At 44.6% G+C, this 19,871-nt stretch overlaps 1 protein-coding gene across 7 annotated transcripts in view; it reads right to left on the bottom strand.

Annotated features, from left to right (window-relative positions):
• Positions 1–19,871, bottom strand: part of LHPP (phospholysine phosphohistidine inorganic pyrophosphate phosphatase) — a 182,407-nt gene that overhangs the window by 153,309 nt on the left and 9,227 nt on the right. For all 7 annotated transcript variants that reach the window (XR_012477673.1, XR_012477672.1, XM_074232225.1 and 4 more), the window contains exons 2-3: positions 7,376–7,563; positions 2,958–3,111 (exon numbers count right to left, since the gene is read on the bottom strand). Coding sequence is in view for 5 of the 7 variants with exons in the window: in XM_074232225.1 (XP_074088326.1) it covers positions 2,958–3,111; positions 7,376–7,563 (342 nt within the window). In the remaining 2 variants the exon portion in view is untranslated. The remainder of the gene's footprint in view (positions 1–2,957; positions 3,112–7,375; positions 7,564–19,871) is intronic.

The following is a 19,871-nucleotide window of genomic DNA, read 5'->3' on the forward strand; positions in this document are numbered from 1 at the left end:
TGTCCATCTGTCTGTCTGCAGGTTCATCCACCTGTTTGCCTGTCTACCTGTCTATCCATCCAACTGTCCATCATCTGACTGTCCTCTTGTCTGCCTGTCATTTGCTTGTCCATCTGCCTGTCTGCCTACCTATTCATCTGCCTGACTGTCAACTTGTCAACCTATCATCTGTCCATTTGTCTGTCCGCAGGTCCATCCATACCACAGGTCTGTCTGTCATTTATCTGTCCATCACCTGTCTGTGTGCCTGTCTGTCCTCCTGCCTCTCTGCCATCTGCCTGTCCATCCACCTGTCTGCCCACCCATCCGTCTGTCTGTCTGGCCATCTGACTGCCCATCCAAGCTGCCAAGGGGACTGGGAGCAGTCAGATGTGATTTTATGCTTTATTCTTCTGCCGTTTCCGATTATACAGCACAGCCTCTCTCTAAAATGACCACTTGACCTTTCCCCAAACAGCCATTAACCTTCTATGGTCTATGGCGTAAACAGCTTAATTTTTTGACGGTGGCGTGACAGAGGAAATTACAAAGCCAATTCCCCCTCTCAGCCCCAAGCAGATGCTAAATGTAAATCACTCCCTCTCCAGGAGGCTGGCGCTCCAAGGTGCCTGGGAGCTGTGGATGTTGGAGGGCAGGTGGCCCGACTGGCCAGGGCAGCCACGCGAGCAGGGCACAAGATTTCTAACCCCCTATCCCCCACCCCAATACCACCTTTGCCAGTTTCTCTTCCCTAGTTTGAAGCAACTTCCAATCAATAGTGAGCCCCAAAAGGAGATAAGCTTCAGCAAATGTTAAATCATAACAATGATAATAGCACCCAGATGTTTGCAAGGGATTTACAAATATCTCATTTGATTCTCACAACTGGGGGTAGTGGTATTATGATCACCCAGATGAGGAAACTGAGACTCATCCAGCATCACACAGTTCGTGTCTGAGGCAGAATTCGACCTCAGGTCTTCCCAACCTCCAGACCAGCTCCCCAGGAACATTGCCTCCCTATGCTAAGAGATGCAGAAGCAGATGACTCCTCAGAGTCCTGTCTGACTTGATCTTGTATGAGGAGCAGAGAAATGGAGGCCAAATCTAATATATATAAAACACAAAGGCAGCCTGCCTGTCTGAGTTACAGAAGGGATCACTGAAAGCCCTATGACTATAATGAAAAGGTCTTGTGACGCACTTTCCACATCATCCTGTGCTGCAGAAAGACTTTACAGAGGAGGAAACCAAGGTGCAGAAAGACCAAGTAAGAAGACCTGTCATATCTTCTCAAACCTTCAGGCTCTCAATAAATGCAGGTCCTCACCTGTCATCGGAATTATGATTCTTCATTCCCTTTGCCCAGCTGGGAAGCTGTGAGCTGGACCAGAGTCTGGCTCTCTAGTCCCCCAGTGCTGTGCTCACTGCCCTAAGGATTAAGAGTCATGTGTTTTAGGCCTTGGGTATTTGGGGAGAAGGTGCTTTTGATGAAAAATAACTTTGTATGTGGTCTTGATTGTGTAAGATTCCATGATGCTTGTGTTCTCTACTCCAAGGGTTAAAGCCAATCCCATTTCCCACCAAGCAGATCAGAGGCCCATGGGGAGAGCTCCGGGGGGGACCTCAGCCCAACACACTTGCTGAGACTAGAACTGGGGAGTAGGCTGTGTGGAGTGGGCTCTCTCTCTGTGTCTTTGTCTCTCCTCTCTACCTTTCTCGGTCTCTGTATCTCTCTGATTGGTAATGCGCTCCATGTCCTAAGGTAGAAACCAGGTACCCTAGATGGGATCCTGGAGAGGGCAGAAGAAGATCTATGCAGCCTCTGAGGTCCCTGCAATCGTTCCCAAGGTGAGGCCTCCTCCCCCTCCATCCCCTCCCCAATGACTCGGTAGTTGGTCTTCTAGAATGGTTAGAACCAAGCTGAAGCTGAGCCAGGCTGGTCCTTAAACAAGGACACTCAGTGGTCAGTCACCAAACTCACAGCCAAGGCAAACTTTCCAGTTTGGCAACAGAGGCCGCTCTGGGGCAGCCAGTCAGTCCACAAGCTTTTATCAAGTCCTTCCTAGCTGTCCAACTCAATGCCAAGCACTGGCGATACGAAGAAAGGAAAAGACTCCTGTAACCCTCGCCATGGGTCAGAAAGAGAGGTCAGAAGGGGCAGAGTCTCAATATAAGTAATAAAAGAAATCATTTAGAAATTAATTAAAAAACAAAAACTCAGTGATGGTATGTCCAAGCTGAGTGGAAGATTGGTAAGAAGGACAGAAGCCTGCCCTTGGAGTCAGAGAAGCTAGATACCTGCCTCCAACACCCACTAGCTGTGTGACCTTGGACAAGTCCCTTAACATCCAGGCCCTAGGGAACTTCCTAAGACCATCTGGGGCAGATGAAGAGCCAATCTGCAGGAGATCCCTACACCTTTAGAAAATCGGAGACCTGGACCCAACCCCAACACCCCCCCAAAGTGTGCCTCTACCACTGACTCAGCCCAGAAGCCCAAGAATCTCTGCCCTGGAGTCCTCACAATGGAAGACTGTGGGTCAGGGATCACAGGAGTTATGATGGGGATGCACTTGCTCGCTCTCTCTCTCTCTCTCTCTCTCTCTCTCCCCTCTCTCTGTCACTCCTCTCTCTGTCTCTGTCTCTGTCTCTCTCCTCTCTCCCTCCCCTTCTCTATCTCTCCCCCACCTCTGTCTTCCCCTCTCTCCCCACTGGGGCCATTCCTGATCACAAATAAAAGAAGTATGGGGTTATATGTTTATTAGGATAGGGGGCTTGACCTGAGATTAAAATGGCAGAGGAACTGTCAGTGTGGGCAGCATCTCCTCTTCCCCAAGCAGTCTAGCAGAGTTGTCTAGAGAACAGAGAGATTAAGGGACTTGGCCCAGCTGGGTCAGAAGTGAGATTTTAACATGGCTCTTCCCGGCTTGGAGGCCTGTTTGCTGCCTCTCAGTAATAATTCTTAGTCAACTTACCCTTTTCCCAGGGATATCAGCACTGGATTTTCCAGGTTGATGAGAACTTGGAATGCCTTGTTCAGATTTTGGTAAGAAAAACCCTCTGCTGCATCTGCGATGATGATGCAGTTTGGATTCGAGGTGTCCATCCCGTCGAATTCAGAGCGGAGATCTGGAAGCAGAGAAGAGGGGCTGGTCTGGAGAAGGGGCCACAACTGACCTATCGCCAGCTTCAATTGCACCCCCTTCTTCTCATTTCAGGGCCCCAGACATTATAGGAAAAGCAAAGCCATACAGACAAACTGGCAGCCAGACACCTTCACTTGGTACATGGCAGAGTGCTGCCCTTCTGAGGAGGACAGCAACTTCCAATGGTCACTGTCCAACAGCTCCCGCAAAGCCCAGGCCCTAACCCAGAATGGAGACTCCTGGCTTACTCTCTGCACCAACAACAGACAGCTTTGAGGCCCTTCAAATTTGCTGACACTGGATGCTTTTATCTCCTTTGTATTTTATCATGACTGATACTTTCCCAGTGAGGAAACTGAGGCTCAGTCAAGTTCAGTGAATGCCAGGGCCACACAGGTTGGGGGGGTGGGGGTGTCGAGGGGAGACCAGTCAATGGACAGCAAGTAGAGCGGCAGACACGACATGACTAGCCATCTCAAAGGGAAAGGGAAAAGCTGGCAGGAGGGAGAAAATTTAGAACTCAACATTTAAAAAAAAGAATGCTAAAAATAAATAAGAATTTTTTAAAAGAAGAACATCTGAAGTGATAAAGGTCAGAGTGAGCTCAGGTTGGTGAACACAACGAAGGAGGATGAGGAAGGGTCTTTTTGGAGGGGAGATTTATTTAGAAAAATAAGGACAGTGAAAGGGCAAACCAGTGGCCAATCACCAAGCATTCAGTAGGCACGGACAGATGCCATGCTAAACACTGAGCTCCCTGCCCTCAAAAGGCTTACATTCTAAGGGAGGAGACAGCAGGCAAACGACTGTGTAGGAGATCCAGAAAAGCCAAAGGGGAAGAAGACTGGAGGAAAGGCCCTGGGGAGCAGAGGAGAGTGAGGAGCAGAGGAGAGTGGGGAGCAGGCCCTCTGGAACTGGGGGAGCTTTACTGATGCCTAGGTTGTATGATGGATGGAGAGCAGATCCCCATGGGCTTTGGTTTGAGCAAAGTCAGGAGAAAATGGCCCCCAGGGGTTGATGCCCAAGAGGAGAGGGCAGAGGGTGAGGTAGATGAAAAACCCAGAAGTTGTGAAGATGGAGCCAATGTCAAGACCCCTCATTAGATGGTGGAGAATGGAAGCAGGTGGGTTGTGCAACTCTCAAAGAAGCTCTGAGATGACAGGACAAGAGCCCAGCATAGGGATAGCCAGGGAATACCTAGAAAAGGAAGCAGCCATCCCAGAGTCAGCATGGATCATTTTGGATTACCTGGCTGATAAATCAGGGGATCGTTGTAAATGCAGTTTAGTGGGAATAGATGAAGTGATTGAGGGTGGACGAGGACACAATTCCGTGGAATCAGAGCTGGGAAAATGAGCAAAGCGCCAGAGGAGCCAAGGCCTGGGTCTGGGTTGACCTGGAAGAAGGTCTCCAGGGGAATGCCCCAGGATCTGTGGTTGTTTCTATCAGTGACTTGGAAAGACAATATGCTGAAAAATTCTTCAGATGACACAAGGCTGGACACCAAGCCAAGGCATGAGATGACAGAGTTGGGATCCCAAGGTCTTGAGAAGTGAGTGCTAGATCCAGTTTTGAACACTCAAAAGAGCTGGCACTGTCAGATAAAAATCTAAATAAAAATAACTTAGCATCCCATAGCTTATGGTGCCTTTCCCCCACAACGGCCTTGCAAGAGAAGTGGGGCAAGTCTTAGTAGGCCATTTTACAGGAGAGAAACTGAGTTTTCCAGGGTGCTGACATAAGAAAAAGAGACTCATTTCCTGATTCCCCACAGTAGCTGTCACTGCATGAGTTTAAAAACACAAAGACAGCAGCACTATCCAGAACTCAATGTCTTCTGTAAAATCAGACATAGCCTCTGATGTCCTTTCTTTATCCAGAGTTATGAGCCTCTATGTGGCCTCGGACAACTAGCTTCCCCTCTCTGGACCTCAGATTTCTGATGTATAAAATGAAAGGCCTCTGAATTCCCCTCCTGCCATAGAGCTAGGGGGTCTATGATTCATATTTTGAGGAGGGAAGGCAGTTTCCTTTGAATTCTATGAATGTCTCTTCCCCTCTACCACAATAATGAAAGGGTCAATGTGATGATTGGTGAAAGCCCAGGTGAAACCAACCTGGCCCATGACCCTGGGCTTCTCCATGCAGTTCCAATAGTCCAAGAGGACTGAGTCATCAACATTTGTGGCTGAAGCAAAGAGTGGTTCCCAAACAAAACAAACCCCAAACGCTGATCAATAGACCCTGAAAAACCAAAGGTCACTGGCAAAGCACTTTGTATGAAAATGAACCCTTCTCCTTTCCTGAGACCCCCATCCAAAAAGGGCCACTGTCTTGTCTCAAACACTTTTCTTGTAAAATATGGACAACACATTGTAATATACTGGGCAAATACTTCACTAAATATTTATCTTATTAATTATTATTATGCAAGGAATAATATCCTATTAGTAAAACATTAATGAATCGTTTTTATTAAATACTTGGGAGACCTTCCTCTCTTCCTTTTTGAGAAATCAACCCCCATCTTTCCTTGGGGAACTACATTCAACCAGCACTTGCATTACCAAGGAAGGGCTTTCAATAAACTAGGGGCTAAAGAATGGCCTCTCCTAATTGGATGGAAGGGTTGTTAATGAGCTATTCAGACCCTTCCATTAGTGCCTCTTGTCTCCATCTAAGAGCCAGCTCTGGGATAGCCCAGGAAAGACTTTCTGGGGCTGCACAAGCTATTTTAAGATGAAAACAGAGGCAAGTAAGAAGCTTGGGGGGCTGGGCAGGAGCCATGGATGAGGCAGAACATTATTTGGAATTCTCAAGCTCTGCTAAATGTCATTCTCTTAAAATATGCAGAAGACAGGGTAACCCTGTTCTGTTTGCTTTTCTCAAGAAAAGAAAAAATAAAACTATCCTCCCTAAATGGCCAAACGTTACCAAAGCCCTTTGTTGTGATAGCACTCTAATGTCTGAACACAAGAAAATGTCCTCCCACAGAACCGAAATTCGGAGATGGGGAATTTTTTTCCTCTGCATTCAAAAATATAATTCATGATTTATATATTACTGGCCACCGGGGAAAAAATTTAAATGAATTCCTTTTTTTAAATTTTATACGGAAAATCATTTTTCTCTTTTCAGCATTTACCAGTGACCTCTTTATAAATCACCTTCAATTCAAGGAATAATAGAAAGAGATTTGTCTTGAGAGTCAAAGGGTTTGGGTTCAAACCCTGTCTCGTGTCCTTATTTTGTATGATCCTGGGCTGCAATTTTTTCATCTATAAATTGCAGGAGGCAGATGAAGGGGCCTCTGAGATCCCTTAAGCCCAGAGGGCAAGTGGTGATGCGGGAAGAGTACAGAACACTAAACCCCAATTTAGGAAGATCTGAGTTCAGATCCTCCATCAGCTACTGTACAAGTCATTTAGCCTCTGTTTCTTTCTTTGCAAAATGGTGGTAATAGCCCCTACTCTGAAGGGTTTGGCAGGAAGATCAAAGGAGATAAAGGGGTTTTGTTTTTTTAAAGAAGTCCAGTATTATATAAATGTTTATTCTCTCCCCTTCCCCCCGGCCAGCTCTGGGATCCCATGAGGCTCCAGCTCAGGTGCTTCCCGAGGCCAGCCACCCCACCTCAACCCATGGTCATTGACTTCACCAAGAACTCCCATGGACCTAGTGCCTACAACACTACAACCAGACTAAGAACTTTACAGACTCACTGGATCCTCACAATCACCCTGCCAGGCAAGTGCTGCCATTGACCTGATTACAGGTGAGAAAATTGAGGTAAAAAAGGGTTAAATGCTAGTCATCCAGCTAGTAAGAAAAGGGAGAATGTGAACAATTCCCCAAACCCATTATTGTAGGGGATCATTTGTAAATCCTTGTGGTCCTTGGATGGATGGATGGATGGATAGTTAATAGAGAGAAAGTTAACAGGTGTATGGAAGAAGAGACAAGACAGACAGATGGATGGACAGAAAAGTTGAAAGAAAGATAAAATTAAGTGAAATCAAAGTACTGAATTGGAGAGATTTCCTTCAGCCAACCCCAAACCCAACGCAGATCCCTGCAGAGCCTCATCCAAGAGGATTCATTTCTAGGTGTCTCCAAAGGACCTCCAGAAACCACTTCTATGGGCTGGTGACACACCCAGGCATCCCAGGGGACTGAAATCTGGACCGCCAGAACAAATCCACCCTCTCCAAATGAACTTCCTCAGGTTTACGGGAGTGAGACCACCTTACCATCATGAACAAGCAGGTAGGGCCGCAGGCCTCGCTCCTTCAGAATCCGGCAAGCTGCTGGGGCAGGAGATGTGACTTCATTCACTAAGATGTCAAACCCCAAACGCTGAAGCAACCCCACAAACTTGTCCCGAGACTTCTGGGATTCATTCGTGCAGAATCGCAGCTTCAGGCCTGACTGCTTGATCCTATTGTGAAATTGGGCAGAGGGTGAGAAACTCAAGGTCCAGCTAGTGGAAATGTCCCCTGTGGTCCAGCAGCAATCTCTACCTCGAGCCTCCTGGCCCTAGAGCAGTCTGAGACACAAGGCCCATCAATAAGCACTGATTAAAGGCCTACTGTGTGTTAAGGGCTATGGATGGAGTTAGTTAAAGGCCAATTAGTGAAACGATATCACAGATCAGAGCAGAGGAGGGACATCAGAAGACCACCGGCTCCATCCCTTTGGAAAGGTATAAGAACAGGGAGACACCAGATGAAGGAAGGCTAAACCTAGAAGGATCTGCCACTAACTTTTTACATATACACTTAACTACAGTTGGGAGTGGTGGGCAGAACCCAGTAGAAGAGCCTCTGGAGTCTCGGGGTTCAATCGGTTCCTCCACTTCCCTAAGAAATCTTTGTGCATCCTGGCAAATTGGAACTTTTCCCAAGGGGTTCTAAAGCTGAGCATCCCCTTTGACCCAGTAACACCACAGTCAGGTCTGTACCCAGAGAGATCATCAAAAATAGAAAGTACCCACATCTACAAAAATATTGATAGCAGCTCTTTTTGTGGTGGCAAGAATTGGAATCTGAGGGGATGCCCATTGATTGGGGAGCAGCTGAAAAGTTGTGGTCTATAAAGGAAATGAAATACTATTGTGCTAGGAGAGATGACCAGCAGGGGAAGTTTGGAAAAACCTGCAAAGACTGATGTGAACTGATGCTGAGTGGAGCGAGCGGGACCAGGAGACCACGGAACACGCCACACAGCGCACATGATCAATATGTTGGTCTTGGTTCTGCTCGGTGGTCTGGTGATCCAAGACAATCATACTGGAAAATCCCATCCACAGTCAGAGAAAGAACTAGGGAGTCTTACTATTTTAACTTTTGTAAATTTGACTTTTGCTTGTGCTTTCCCCTTTTAGTTCTGATTCTTCTTTTACAACACGACTAATGGAAATATGCTTTGCAGGACTGTATGTGTATAACCTCTATGAGACTGCTCATTGTCAGTGGAAGGGGGAAAGGAGGGACAGGGGAGGGAAGTATAGAACTCAAAATCTTATAAAAATAAAACTATCAGTGCCGGCTAGGTGCCCCTAATTACCTAGCTGTGTGGCCTTGGGCAAGCCACTTAACCCCATTGCCTTGAAAAAAATCTAAAAAAAAAAAAAGAAATAAAACTATCTTTGCATGTAATTGGGGAAAAATAAAATATTAACTAGGAAAAAAAAAGGTGAACTCCTGGAGGGCGGGACCTGTCCTTTCTTTGGAGCTCAGCACTTAGCCAAGGTATTGGGACACAGTAATCACTTAATCAATACTTGTTGACTGGCTGAGCTTCGTTAGCTACAGAACAATCTCCCCCAAGGCACCGCTGTGAAACTTCACTTATGACATAAGCTTCCTGACATAAACTGCACCCCTCACATCTGCGTGATATTTGGCGAGGCATACTGGACCTCAATTTCCTCATCTGTCAAATGAGAATTGGCTTCCAAGTTCCATTTCAGCTCTAATTCTAAGATCACATGAATGCTGAGGTTCCACATATATGTATGGATATGTATATATCTGATTTATCCTCATTACTTTGAAGTCTTATGGTTCTGGAGTCACTAATTTAAAAGCTGGGCTCAGTCTGGCCTAGGATGAAACTTGCTCCAATATTATCTCCAAAGAAAGGATATGACAAAAAAAAAAAAAAGTTAGAAGTAGTCTTGGTGACCTCAGAGGTCTCAGATGTCAAACCATTACTACAGTCATAAGCATCAAAACAACCTGAAACTGGGTAAGAAAGAGAGAGGATGATCAATCAAACAGTTGAAGTTCAAAGACCATAGTAATCTAGTATCTGATAAATTCAAAGATCCCAGCTATCAGGCAAGAAGTCACCAGCCGGCAAAAACTGTAGGGAAAACTGAAGTCTGGCAGAAACTGGGTACAGACCAGCATCACACACCTAATATCAAAATAAGATCATATATGCTCCTGACTTAGAATATTAAGGGTGATGGCCACAGGTTGGAGGAGGATGGAAGGAATAACCTATCAGATCACTGGATAGAGGGGGAGTTCATCATGAAACAAGAGCTAGCAAACTTGATAATTCTGATTACATAAAATTTAAAATGTTTTGCACAAGTAAAACCAAAGAAGCTGAAGTTAGAAGAGAAGCAAGAAATTGGGGGAAAATATTTGTAGCAAGTTTCTCTGATAAAGGTTATATATATAAAAGGAACAAAGTCTAACTTATAAGAATAAGAGTCATTTTTCAAATATTAAATCATTAAAGGATATGAATAGAGAGTTTTCAGAGGAGGAAACAAAAGGTATCAATAACTGTATGAAAAAATGTTCTAAAAATTAGAGAAATACAAATTAAGACAATTCTGAAGTAACCACGTTACACTCATCTGACTTGTAAAGTTGATTAAAAAAAGGAAAATGATGAATTCAAGGGAACTTAAGGGGAAAATAGGCACATTATTACATTATTGGTGAACTATGAACTCATCAACTATTTGTAAAAGTAACTTGGATCTATTAAACTGTACTACTGCTTGACCCAGCACATAAAGTCTATATGCTAAAAGGATCAAAGAAAGGAGAAAAGGACCCAGTTTTATGTCAGTCCTTTCTGTGGTAGCAGAGAACTGAGGGGGTGAGTATCCATCAATTGGGCAATGACTGAACATGTTGTGGTAATGCAATATCGATGTTCTTTAAGAAATGATGGGGGCAGCTAGGTTGTTCAGTGGATAGAGCACCAGCCCTGGAGTCAGGAGGACCTGAGTTCAAATCCAGCCTCAGACACTTAATAATGACCTAGTTGTGTGGCCTTGGGCAAGCCACTTAACCCCATTACCTTGTAACAACAACAATAACAAAAGAAATGATGAACAGGATGGTTTCAGAGACACCTAAGAAGGTTTTTATAAACTGATATAAAGAGAGCAGAACCATACAATAACAACAACATTGTACAAACAACTCTGAAAGAAGTAAGAAATTCCATCAACACAATGACCAACCACAATTCCAGAAAACTCATGGCTGATAGCCTCCTCAGAGTACAGATTGAAATCTAGTTTGTTTGTTTTTTTTTTTTTGGACATGGATAGTGCAGGAATTTGTTTTGTTTGGTTATAGAAATGTTTAAACAGTTTTATCTTTCTGGTTTTCTCAACTGATGAGAAAGGGAGGAGACTCAAAACAGAAAATAAAGCAAAACTGAATTTTAATAAAAGGATATGAGATACAGATCCCAGTACAAGGAAAACATTTTAAGTTACTTCCATATTTTCAAGTGTCAATAGATAGCTATATCCCCGGAGCTTAGCATGCAGTAGGAACTTAATAAATGCTGATAATCTGACATGCTTTATAAGCACATCACAAAATCAAAGGCTCTCAGAGTTGGAAAGAACCATGGGGGCCATCTAATTCAATTCAAATATGACCAAAAATTTCCTCTAAAAAAGTGTCCTTGAAACAAGGGAACATTGTCCACATTAACAACAATATTGTGAGTTGATCAATAATGATGGACTCAGCTCCTCTAAGCAGTTCAAAGATCAAGGACAACCCTGGGAGACTTGGTATGGACAACACCATCCACATACAGGGGGAAAACCAAACAAAATAACAAAACCATGGAATCTGGATGAATACTATATGAACTTTTTTAAAAAAAACAACTTCTTTTGTTTTTCCTTCCTTCCCCATGGTTTTCTTTCTTTTCCCCGAGTCCTGATTTCTCACACCAAAATGAGTGCTGTGTAAATATGTTAAACACAAAAGTACATGGACAACTTTTGCCAGACTGTTTGTTGCCAAAGGGAGGGGGGTGGGAAGGGAGGGTAAGCAGAAAAATGTGCAACTTGTAAATATGCAAGTGAATGAACATTGAAAAAGTTCCATAACATGTAAATAACAAAATAAAATATAATCAAAAAATAAAAAAGTATTCTTAACTTGGGACCCATAGACTACCAAAGGATCTGTGGATAGGTTTCAAGGGGTCCTGGATGGGAAAGTTTCACATCTTTATTTTCATTAACTTCTAAATAAAAGTTTGTGTTTTCTCTAATTATTTAAAACCATGACTGTGAGGAGGGTCTGAGGCTTTACCGCACAGTCAGAGGTCCATGAGTCAATAAAGGACCACTGGACAAACAGATGCCCAAGACAGGGGCCACTCATTCTTTGGCTGAAGGTGCTCAGTGGAGAGGAGCTCCCTCAGAGAGCCCATTCCCTTAAACTGGAGCTAATTCTGCTCTCCTACAGCTTCACTCAACAGCCCTCCCCTTCATAGGTCAATTGGAGGAATCTAATTCCTACTGGCAAGGCCTTTGTCTACCTGAGAGCACCAAGCATGTCTTTAACGAGCCTTCTCCAGACCAAAGCACCCCAGCCCCTTCAAATGATTCTCAAAGGATTTGAACCCAAGACCTGCTCTAACCTGATTTCCTTTGTCTCCAACTTGTCAAGATCCTGCCTAAAATGTGACACCCAGAGCTAAACACAAAGACCTTTATCACCCACAAATTGTTAGAGAAATGTGAGTTATTGGGATGAATGGGATTTTTTCTATTTCTGCATCTCCAGAGTCTGACTCTAGAAAGCACACACCACACATACACACACAAAACTATAAACAAAGGTCACATTTTAAAAAAATTCTTTAAACAATGAGATCATTTAAATAGGAATAATAATAGCTAATGTCTATATGGGTGTCAGACACTGTGCTGACATGATTTCATTTGATCAAAATAATGAATGTTTTCTAAAAGTTGGGAGGAAAAAGCAAACTCCCAACTAAGTCAAAGATCCTTCCTAATGACAGATAGGATTCCATAAAAGATTGGTGTCAGCCAATGACCACACAGCCAACACTCTTGAAGGGGCTGGCAATGTCTTCTCCAATAACATTGGTCATTCATTTCTTTCTGATTATTTGTCTTTCCTAATCACAGGTATATGAATTATCAATTACACTTAGTGGTTAATTGCCCTTCATAAAGATCGCCTTTTTTATTTTAAATTAGGCAGTTAATATATTGTAACTAATAGCATCCACTTGTACATTCTAAATATATCTTCATCAATCGGAGCCGCCAGAACAGGAGACCCGCTCCCAAGTTAATGAAGCAGTTGGGTGACGAAGTACAGGCAGCGTCCAGGGAATAATTATCACTAATGAATTATGATGTGCCCTTCTCAGAACAATGAACAATCGGTATGACAATGAGATGATAGTGCCCCCCATCTGTTATTTCAAACACAACTTCAATTGTAGATGAAGGAAATAAAGGAAGGTTTGGAACAACTGAATGAAGGACGCCTCTGGGGGCCCAGGCTTCTCGGCTTCTTTGAAGACAGTGACACATGATTCACACAAAATCATTGTCGATAGGGGTTTGGGGGAGAGAGGATGATGGCATGGATGTAAATAAAGAGGATAGCAGGTATCACAGGTACTGATTGAGATACAGGATGAGTTAGAGACCTAGAATTCATTCCTGAAGCAGGGGAGGAAATGGGAGACAACATTCCCCAGGGGAATCAGCTTGGTTTCTCTCTTTTCATATAGCTCAGTCCATTTAAACAGTCTCCTTATTTTCAGCCTTAATTACACGAGAGAATACTGTCCCTCCCCACGAGTCAAGGAACCTTGACTTGGCAGAGTCACAGGATTTAAAAGTTAAAAGGGTTCTTAAAGGCTGATGAATGCATTTTCCTTGTTTTATAAAGAAATGGAGGCAGAGGTCCGATGACTTGCCTGCTATTGTTTGAAGTAACATTTGAACCCAGGTCTTTCTGAGTCCAGGTCCAATGCCCTATCCACTATGCCACTGTCTCACCAATGGTTTTCTGATGAGACAATGTGGCAGACTGTGGCTTCGGTCCCTTTAAAGTAATATCTGCTCATCTCCATTTATCCAGGAAACAAATACCATCTTCTCTGAGAAGCCTTTCTGATATTCTCCAAGGTTGCGTCAAGACCAGAAGAATTTTGTATCACAAGGAAATACAGAAATACCAATCAGGAGTTGACAGAGAGCAAATGAGCAGAACCAGTCGGATCTTGCCAACCACTGACCTGCTGACTCCATAAAGAGAAAAAGCCAGAATAGTGAAAAAAAGCTGGATGAAAAATGGGGGGAAAGGGCAGATAACATTATTATTATTATTTTTTTAAACAAAAATGTTTTCTTTAAAAATACTTTAAAGAAAAAATCTTTCCATCTGTTAATTTGTTGGTTCTACTCAATAAAGGTGAAATATTTTAGGTAAGATTTTACCTTTACTTTTGGATGTTTATTTAACTAATTATTTTTGTGGATGACTATAACTTTGTTGTTTATGGAAAAAAATTGAAGTCTCTCCTTTTACCTTTGAGGGAATTCTCTCCTGTTTTGTTTATGGCTTTTGGGATCAAGCCCTTGTCTACATTCTACTCTCTCTCTTAACAGTCCAGGAAGGAAAGTTACTAAATGGCCACTAAAGAGGGGTTAAATTCACCTTTAAAATAACTTTGAAGATTAAACTATGTGGCCCTATGCAAAACAGGTTTGAAATCCAGGCTGTGAAAACAAGTAAAAGAATGGAATAGGAAGATGACAATGAAATCAGTCACACGGCATAGACTGACGGACCTCAGAGGGCGTCAAGACCAGCCATCTCATTCCACAAATGAAGAAACTAAGGTCCAGAGCAGTCACTGGCTTTGCCCAAGGTCACAGAGATGGCTTGTGGCAGGGCTGATATTTGAACTTCGGGTCCCAGGACTAGAAATCCATCCCTCTCTCCATAGCCTGCTGCCTCTTAGGAAGATAGAAAGCTATACTTTTGACACTCAAAACAAACAAGCTATGAATGGCCAAGACACTTTAGCAGGATTTCACAACTGAGCTGGGCCTGAGATGTGGCCACTGGTTGGTTTTTTGTTTTCAGCTGGTGAAGGACCCTACAAATTTATGAAAGAAAAATAATGAAAGGAGGGAAGGAGGGAGGGAAAGAAAGAGAGAGAGGGGAGGGGAGGGGAGGGGAGGAGAGAAGAGAAGAAGGAGGAGGAGCAGGAGGAGAAGGAGAAGAAGAAAAAAAGGAAGAGAGGGAGGGAGGGAGGGAGGGAGGGGGAGGGAGGAAGGAAGGAAGGAAGGAAGGAAGGAAGGAAGGAAGGAAGGAAGGAAGGAAGGAAGGAAGGAAGAGGGGCGGCTAGGTGGCGTAGTGGATTAAGCACCAGCCTTGGAGTCAGGAGTACCTGGATTCAAATCTAGTCTCAGACACTTAATGATTACCTAGCTGTGTGGCCTTGGGCAAGCCACTTAACCCCACTTGCCTTGCAAAAACAAAAATCTAAAAAAAAAAAAAAAGAAGGAAGGAAGGAAGGAAGGAAGGAAGGAAGAGAGGGAGGGAGGAGGAAGACTTCTTCCCAGCTAGGGCAGTCAATGTCCTATTTTTAACACCGATGAGAAAGAACTCTCTTTTGCATGTCTGGGAAACTCCAGTCCCAACAATAGCACAAGGCGCTCACCATTACAGAACATTAGAGGTGATAAAGTTCCCAACAAGTCCATTGGGGGACGTAGCTCCAACATAAGTAAGCCCATTTCACAGAAGAGACTGAGGGCCAGGTGGAAGCCAGCCCTTCTTCCACACCATTTCCCCAAAGGACATAAGTCTCTAAAGACAGGAAGGCTCCGGGGGCATCTCCTCTGGAGCCACTGGCTGGATGACAGATGACCCAAATCCCCCAGCACCCACTCAGCCCGGGCAAGTACCAGACTGGTGGAGATGCCCGGTCCAACATGGATCCCAAAGCTGTCAGGACGGAATGGCAGAAAATCTGTTTTTCATTTCGCGTCTTTCTTTGAACTGACCTTTACCTTCTTCTGCCAGAGCAGGACAAGACTCTGAGTGACAGTGTCCCCCCATGCAATTACAGTGCGTCAGATGAGCCGGCCCCTTACAAATCACCTTGCACTTTACACATCTGCTGGCTGTCAGCATCTGCCAGGATCGCTCACCCGAAAATAATGAAAAAACCCTCATTATTGTTCCATACCAGGTAAAGTGTGAGGACAATCATTAGACATCCTCAGTGACCTTGGGCACACTTAACGGCCCTCCTGCTCACCAGGAGGGCAGACCAACTAGACTGACTCAAAAGGAAAAGGCCCTAGCTGGCCAATGCCCTGGTCTGGGGGCACCCCAAACCCCCAGTTTAATTCCCAAATTTCACAGATGGGGAAACTAAGGCCTCTGGAAATTTGGGAATTGGCCCTAAGTGGACCTTCTTGGGGCCCAAGGTCATACAGAGTAAGCAAGGCACCTGGGAGAGGAGCCCAAGTATTTTTTTTGGGGGGGGAGTTGTTATTTGTTTTGCTTTGTTTTACTACTCTGTCCCACTGCCTCCTAATGTTAGGGACAGAGAGAGCTTCCATCTAAAGAACGTCACTTATGATGGAGAAGGGGTGCACAGACCACAGCCCTGGATCTGGAGTCAGGAAAACTGCAATCCAAATCCACCTGCAGACACTTCCTAGCTGGTGATCCTGGGCAAATCATTTTACCTCTGCCTGCCTCAGTTTCCTCAGTTGGAAAATGGGACAAAGAATAACACCCACCTCCCAAGGATGTTGTGAAGATCAAATGAAATCATATTTGCTCTTGTGATTATTATTTCAAGTTCAGTCTAAGAAAGAGAAGAATGCAGAGAAGGGGCATCCCCAACTATGAGGGGCTGGGGAGGGCTTGGAGAGCATCTGGACCTTCAGCCTCTTTCTAAAAGGCGAAGAACGATGGCTCTGCTGATGGGGTCTCAATACAGACTGTAGCATATTCTGTTCCCTTCACTTTATTTTTCCTGAGAGATTTCTCATTCTCTATATGTCTGTATGTCTATGGGGGGGGGGGGGTTATGTTTCCTTTTACAACATGACTATTGTAGTGATGCTTTTCATGGCTACACGTTTTTAACCTACCCTGAGTAACTAGTTTTGGGGTGGGAGGAAGGGGGAGAATTTGGAACTCAAGGTTTGGGAAGAAAATGTTCAAATTTGTTTTTGCACGTAGCTAGGGGAAAAAATTTAAATATAAAATAAAATTTAAAGAAGATATAAACGTAATATTTTTTTTAGTTTTTTAGTTTTTTGAGAGGCAATGGGGTTAAGTGGCTTGCCCAAGGCCACACAGCTAGGTAATTATTAAGTGTCTGAGGTCGGATTTGAACTCAGGTACTCCTGCCTCCAGGGCTGGTGCTCTATCCACTGTGCCACCTAGCTGCCCCTTGGAATAATTTTTTTTAAAAAAATAAGTTCTTACTGATGTATTTTTAGTATCTCTTCCCCCTTTTCCCAGTATCCTTCCCTCCCCCCTCCCAGAGAGCCAGTCCATTCCAGTCCAATTGTCATTTACTAAGGCCTACACCACACCTGGAATTGTGCAATAAATGAAAGAAAGGCCAAAAATAGAAATAAGAGGGAAAAACATTAACTTATGTGGACCCCCCACAAAGGGGCAGGCTCTTATCGCTCCAGTTCCACCAGTTTTTATTGTGTTACAACACTGAACAAAATCACTTTAAAGGAAAAAGAACAGTGTGCAGGTTCCGGTATTTACAGTCTCCTGAGTTTACCTCATAGGCAAAGCAGCTGGATTTTCTCACTTTGAACAAAGACCACTGGCAAGATTATAAGGCAAAGGGCAAATATGGGGAAATGGAAACATGGCAGCAGAAGCAGAGTGAGGTCTGATAGGGAAAAATCAAGACTCTTTGGGGGGGGGGGGGACAACCATCTATCACTATCACTGACCAGCCAAGGGTTCCATTGGGATTCCACTGACATTCATCCCGAAGGCTGGCCCTAGGTGGACCTCCAAGGATAAAGACTGGACTGAAGAGAAGGCCAAGAGAGGCTGTGAGTCATCAAGGGTCAGCAAGATCACAGGTGAACCAACCAATGGACAAGCATTTATGGGGTGCCTTCTGTATATCAAGGCAGTGTGCTTGTTCTGGGAAAAGAGTTATAAAAAAATGAAACATTGCCTTCCCTGGGGATGGCCTGTATCCTATTGGGTTCAGTAGAGATTAAAAATCAACTTCAACTCTGATTTGGTGTATAAGGGAAAAGAGATGAAGGAATATGGTACACAGTTCAGTTCAAATCTGTTTTTCATTCATTCATTCATTCACTTATTAGTTTGCTTGCTTCTTTCTTTCTGGAAGACCTGAATTCAAATCCAGCCTGGAGACTTCCTGCTGTGTGACTCTGGGTGAGGTGTGCAACTTGTTTGCCCATTTCTTCAACTGTACCGAGGGAATGGTAACGGCACCTCCCTCCCCAGGCGGCGGGAAAATGAAAGGAGATCACATTTGTAAAGCTCTTGGTGCACAGAACATGCATCTAGCAATGCCTGTGGACTCACGAGGTCTTTCTGTTACTCCCTGTGATTTCTGGAAGACAAAGGGAGACCCAGAAATTCAAAGATCATGGATCATGGAAACTCCCAAACTCTATGGAGGAATTTACCCAGATTACGTTTTTACTAAGTCATTAAAAAAAAATAAACCCCTGGGGACTCCCCATGTGTCTCTGCTGAAATGAGAAACTCTCTTTGTCAAGGGGGAGGGGAGGGAAGGGGAGGCTCCTCTCCTGGGGACCCTCTACCAACTGGTTGGGGCTTGGCTGATGAGGGGCCCAGGCTGGTGCTCTGCTTTTCAAGGAAAGCCCCTCTCTGGGAAAGGAAGCCCCTCAAGGGCAGACACCATCTTTGAGCCCATGGTCCCTAACTGGTGCTTCATAAATGTTTTCCAACTGCTTGAGGGATTAGACCTCACTTTCTTAAGGTGGAAAATGAGGGGTTGACCTCCATAGCTGGCTGCTGGATCTTTCCCAGCTCTAAATCAGAAGATTTAGATACTCGTTATTTATATGGAATTCCACAGGTGAAGAAATATTTTTCCATTAAAGATAGGTCCAGGTCCCTCCTAATCCCCTCACTTATTGTTTGTTTGTTTGTTTTAGTGGTTTTGGTTCATTCTGGGATAGCATTTGGCCTCTGCAGGGAATTTATGGGAGGGGAGGGATAAGAACTGGAAAGGGTGAGAAGTCAGAGATGGGCTGTTTGCTGAATTACTAAAGGGAAATCCCAGATACATCGAATAACCGAAATACCTGGGCCTTTGTTTTCCTGAAATAGTCCTAGGACCAGAATAGTAGAGATCATTCTGTCCATTTTGCAGGTGGGGAAACTGAGGCACAGAGAAATGAAGAGAGTGGGTCCTGTGCCTAGTGCTCCTCCCACCACCTCTAGGCACTGAGATACCAGCCCCAGGCCTAGAAAGCATCGGTCCAGGGCTGGGCTCTCATTGCTAAACTCCAGAACCAGGTGGGGCAGTGTCCCCTCCAAGGAGCATCCTCATCAGGGCCTTCCCTGGGTCTGGGCCTCCCCAACTCTCTCAGAACTTGGGAGAAAGCGTGGGACAGAAGAAGGGGGTTTCAGTCCCATAGTGGCAAGCTATCGATGCCCCATCTTTAGATTAAGTAACAGACCCTGGGCAGGGAGGGCACACACACACACACACACACACAAATACAAAATAGCAGGAAATTCTGTTCTCCATGTCAAAGAGGGAGACTGTGGAAGAGTCAAGCTTAGTCGGTGAGATGGAACCAGAGAAACAGTTCAATCCCAGCATGCCACAGAATACCAATAATAATAACAATCAGCACCACACTGGTTTACAACAGGGCATCCAACCTTTTAGCTCTTCTGGGCCACATCACCCAACTTGCCAGGGCCAGATATGTAGCCACGTTCCTCATTTCAATAAGTTAGGAAGACATTTTTATCAACAGATAGATGAGCAGGGAGGGATGGCACCAGCTTGTGGTCCCTACTCTCAGGATGCTGAGGCTAGGATGGGGGGAAGGGGAGCAGGGAGAGGAAGAGAAAGAGAAAGGGGGAGGGAAGGAAAGGGAAAGGAGAGAGAGAGAGAAGAGGTGAAGAGAAGAGAGGAGAAATAGAAAGGAGAGGAGGGAAGGAGGAGGTAGGGACAGGCATACTCTACAGGTGCAGAGTCACCCCCCCATGACCAGAGTGTATTCCCCACAGAGATCTTTTAGAATCTCATGGAGCAAGTCCCGTCATGGTCCCCCTCCATCACCAAGGACCACAGAGCTGAAGTCTGGGGCTTAAACGCAAACTTTGGCCCTGGGACTTAGAATCTTGGGTGATAGGGGCATGGGGGGTGGGGGTGGGCACTACCCCCTGGCCC

Source organism: Macrotis lagotis, chromosome 4, assembly GCF_037893015.1.
Source record: "Macrotis lagotis isolate mMagLag1 chromosome 4, bilby.v1.9.chrom.fasta, whole genome shotgun sequence".
Classification (NCBI taxonomy): domain Eukaryota; kingdom Metazoa; phylum Chordata; class Mammalia; order Peramelemorphia; family Peramelidae; genus Macrotis; species Macrotis lagotis.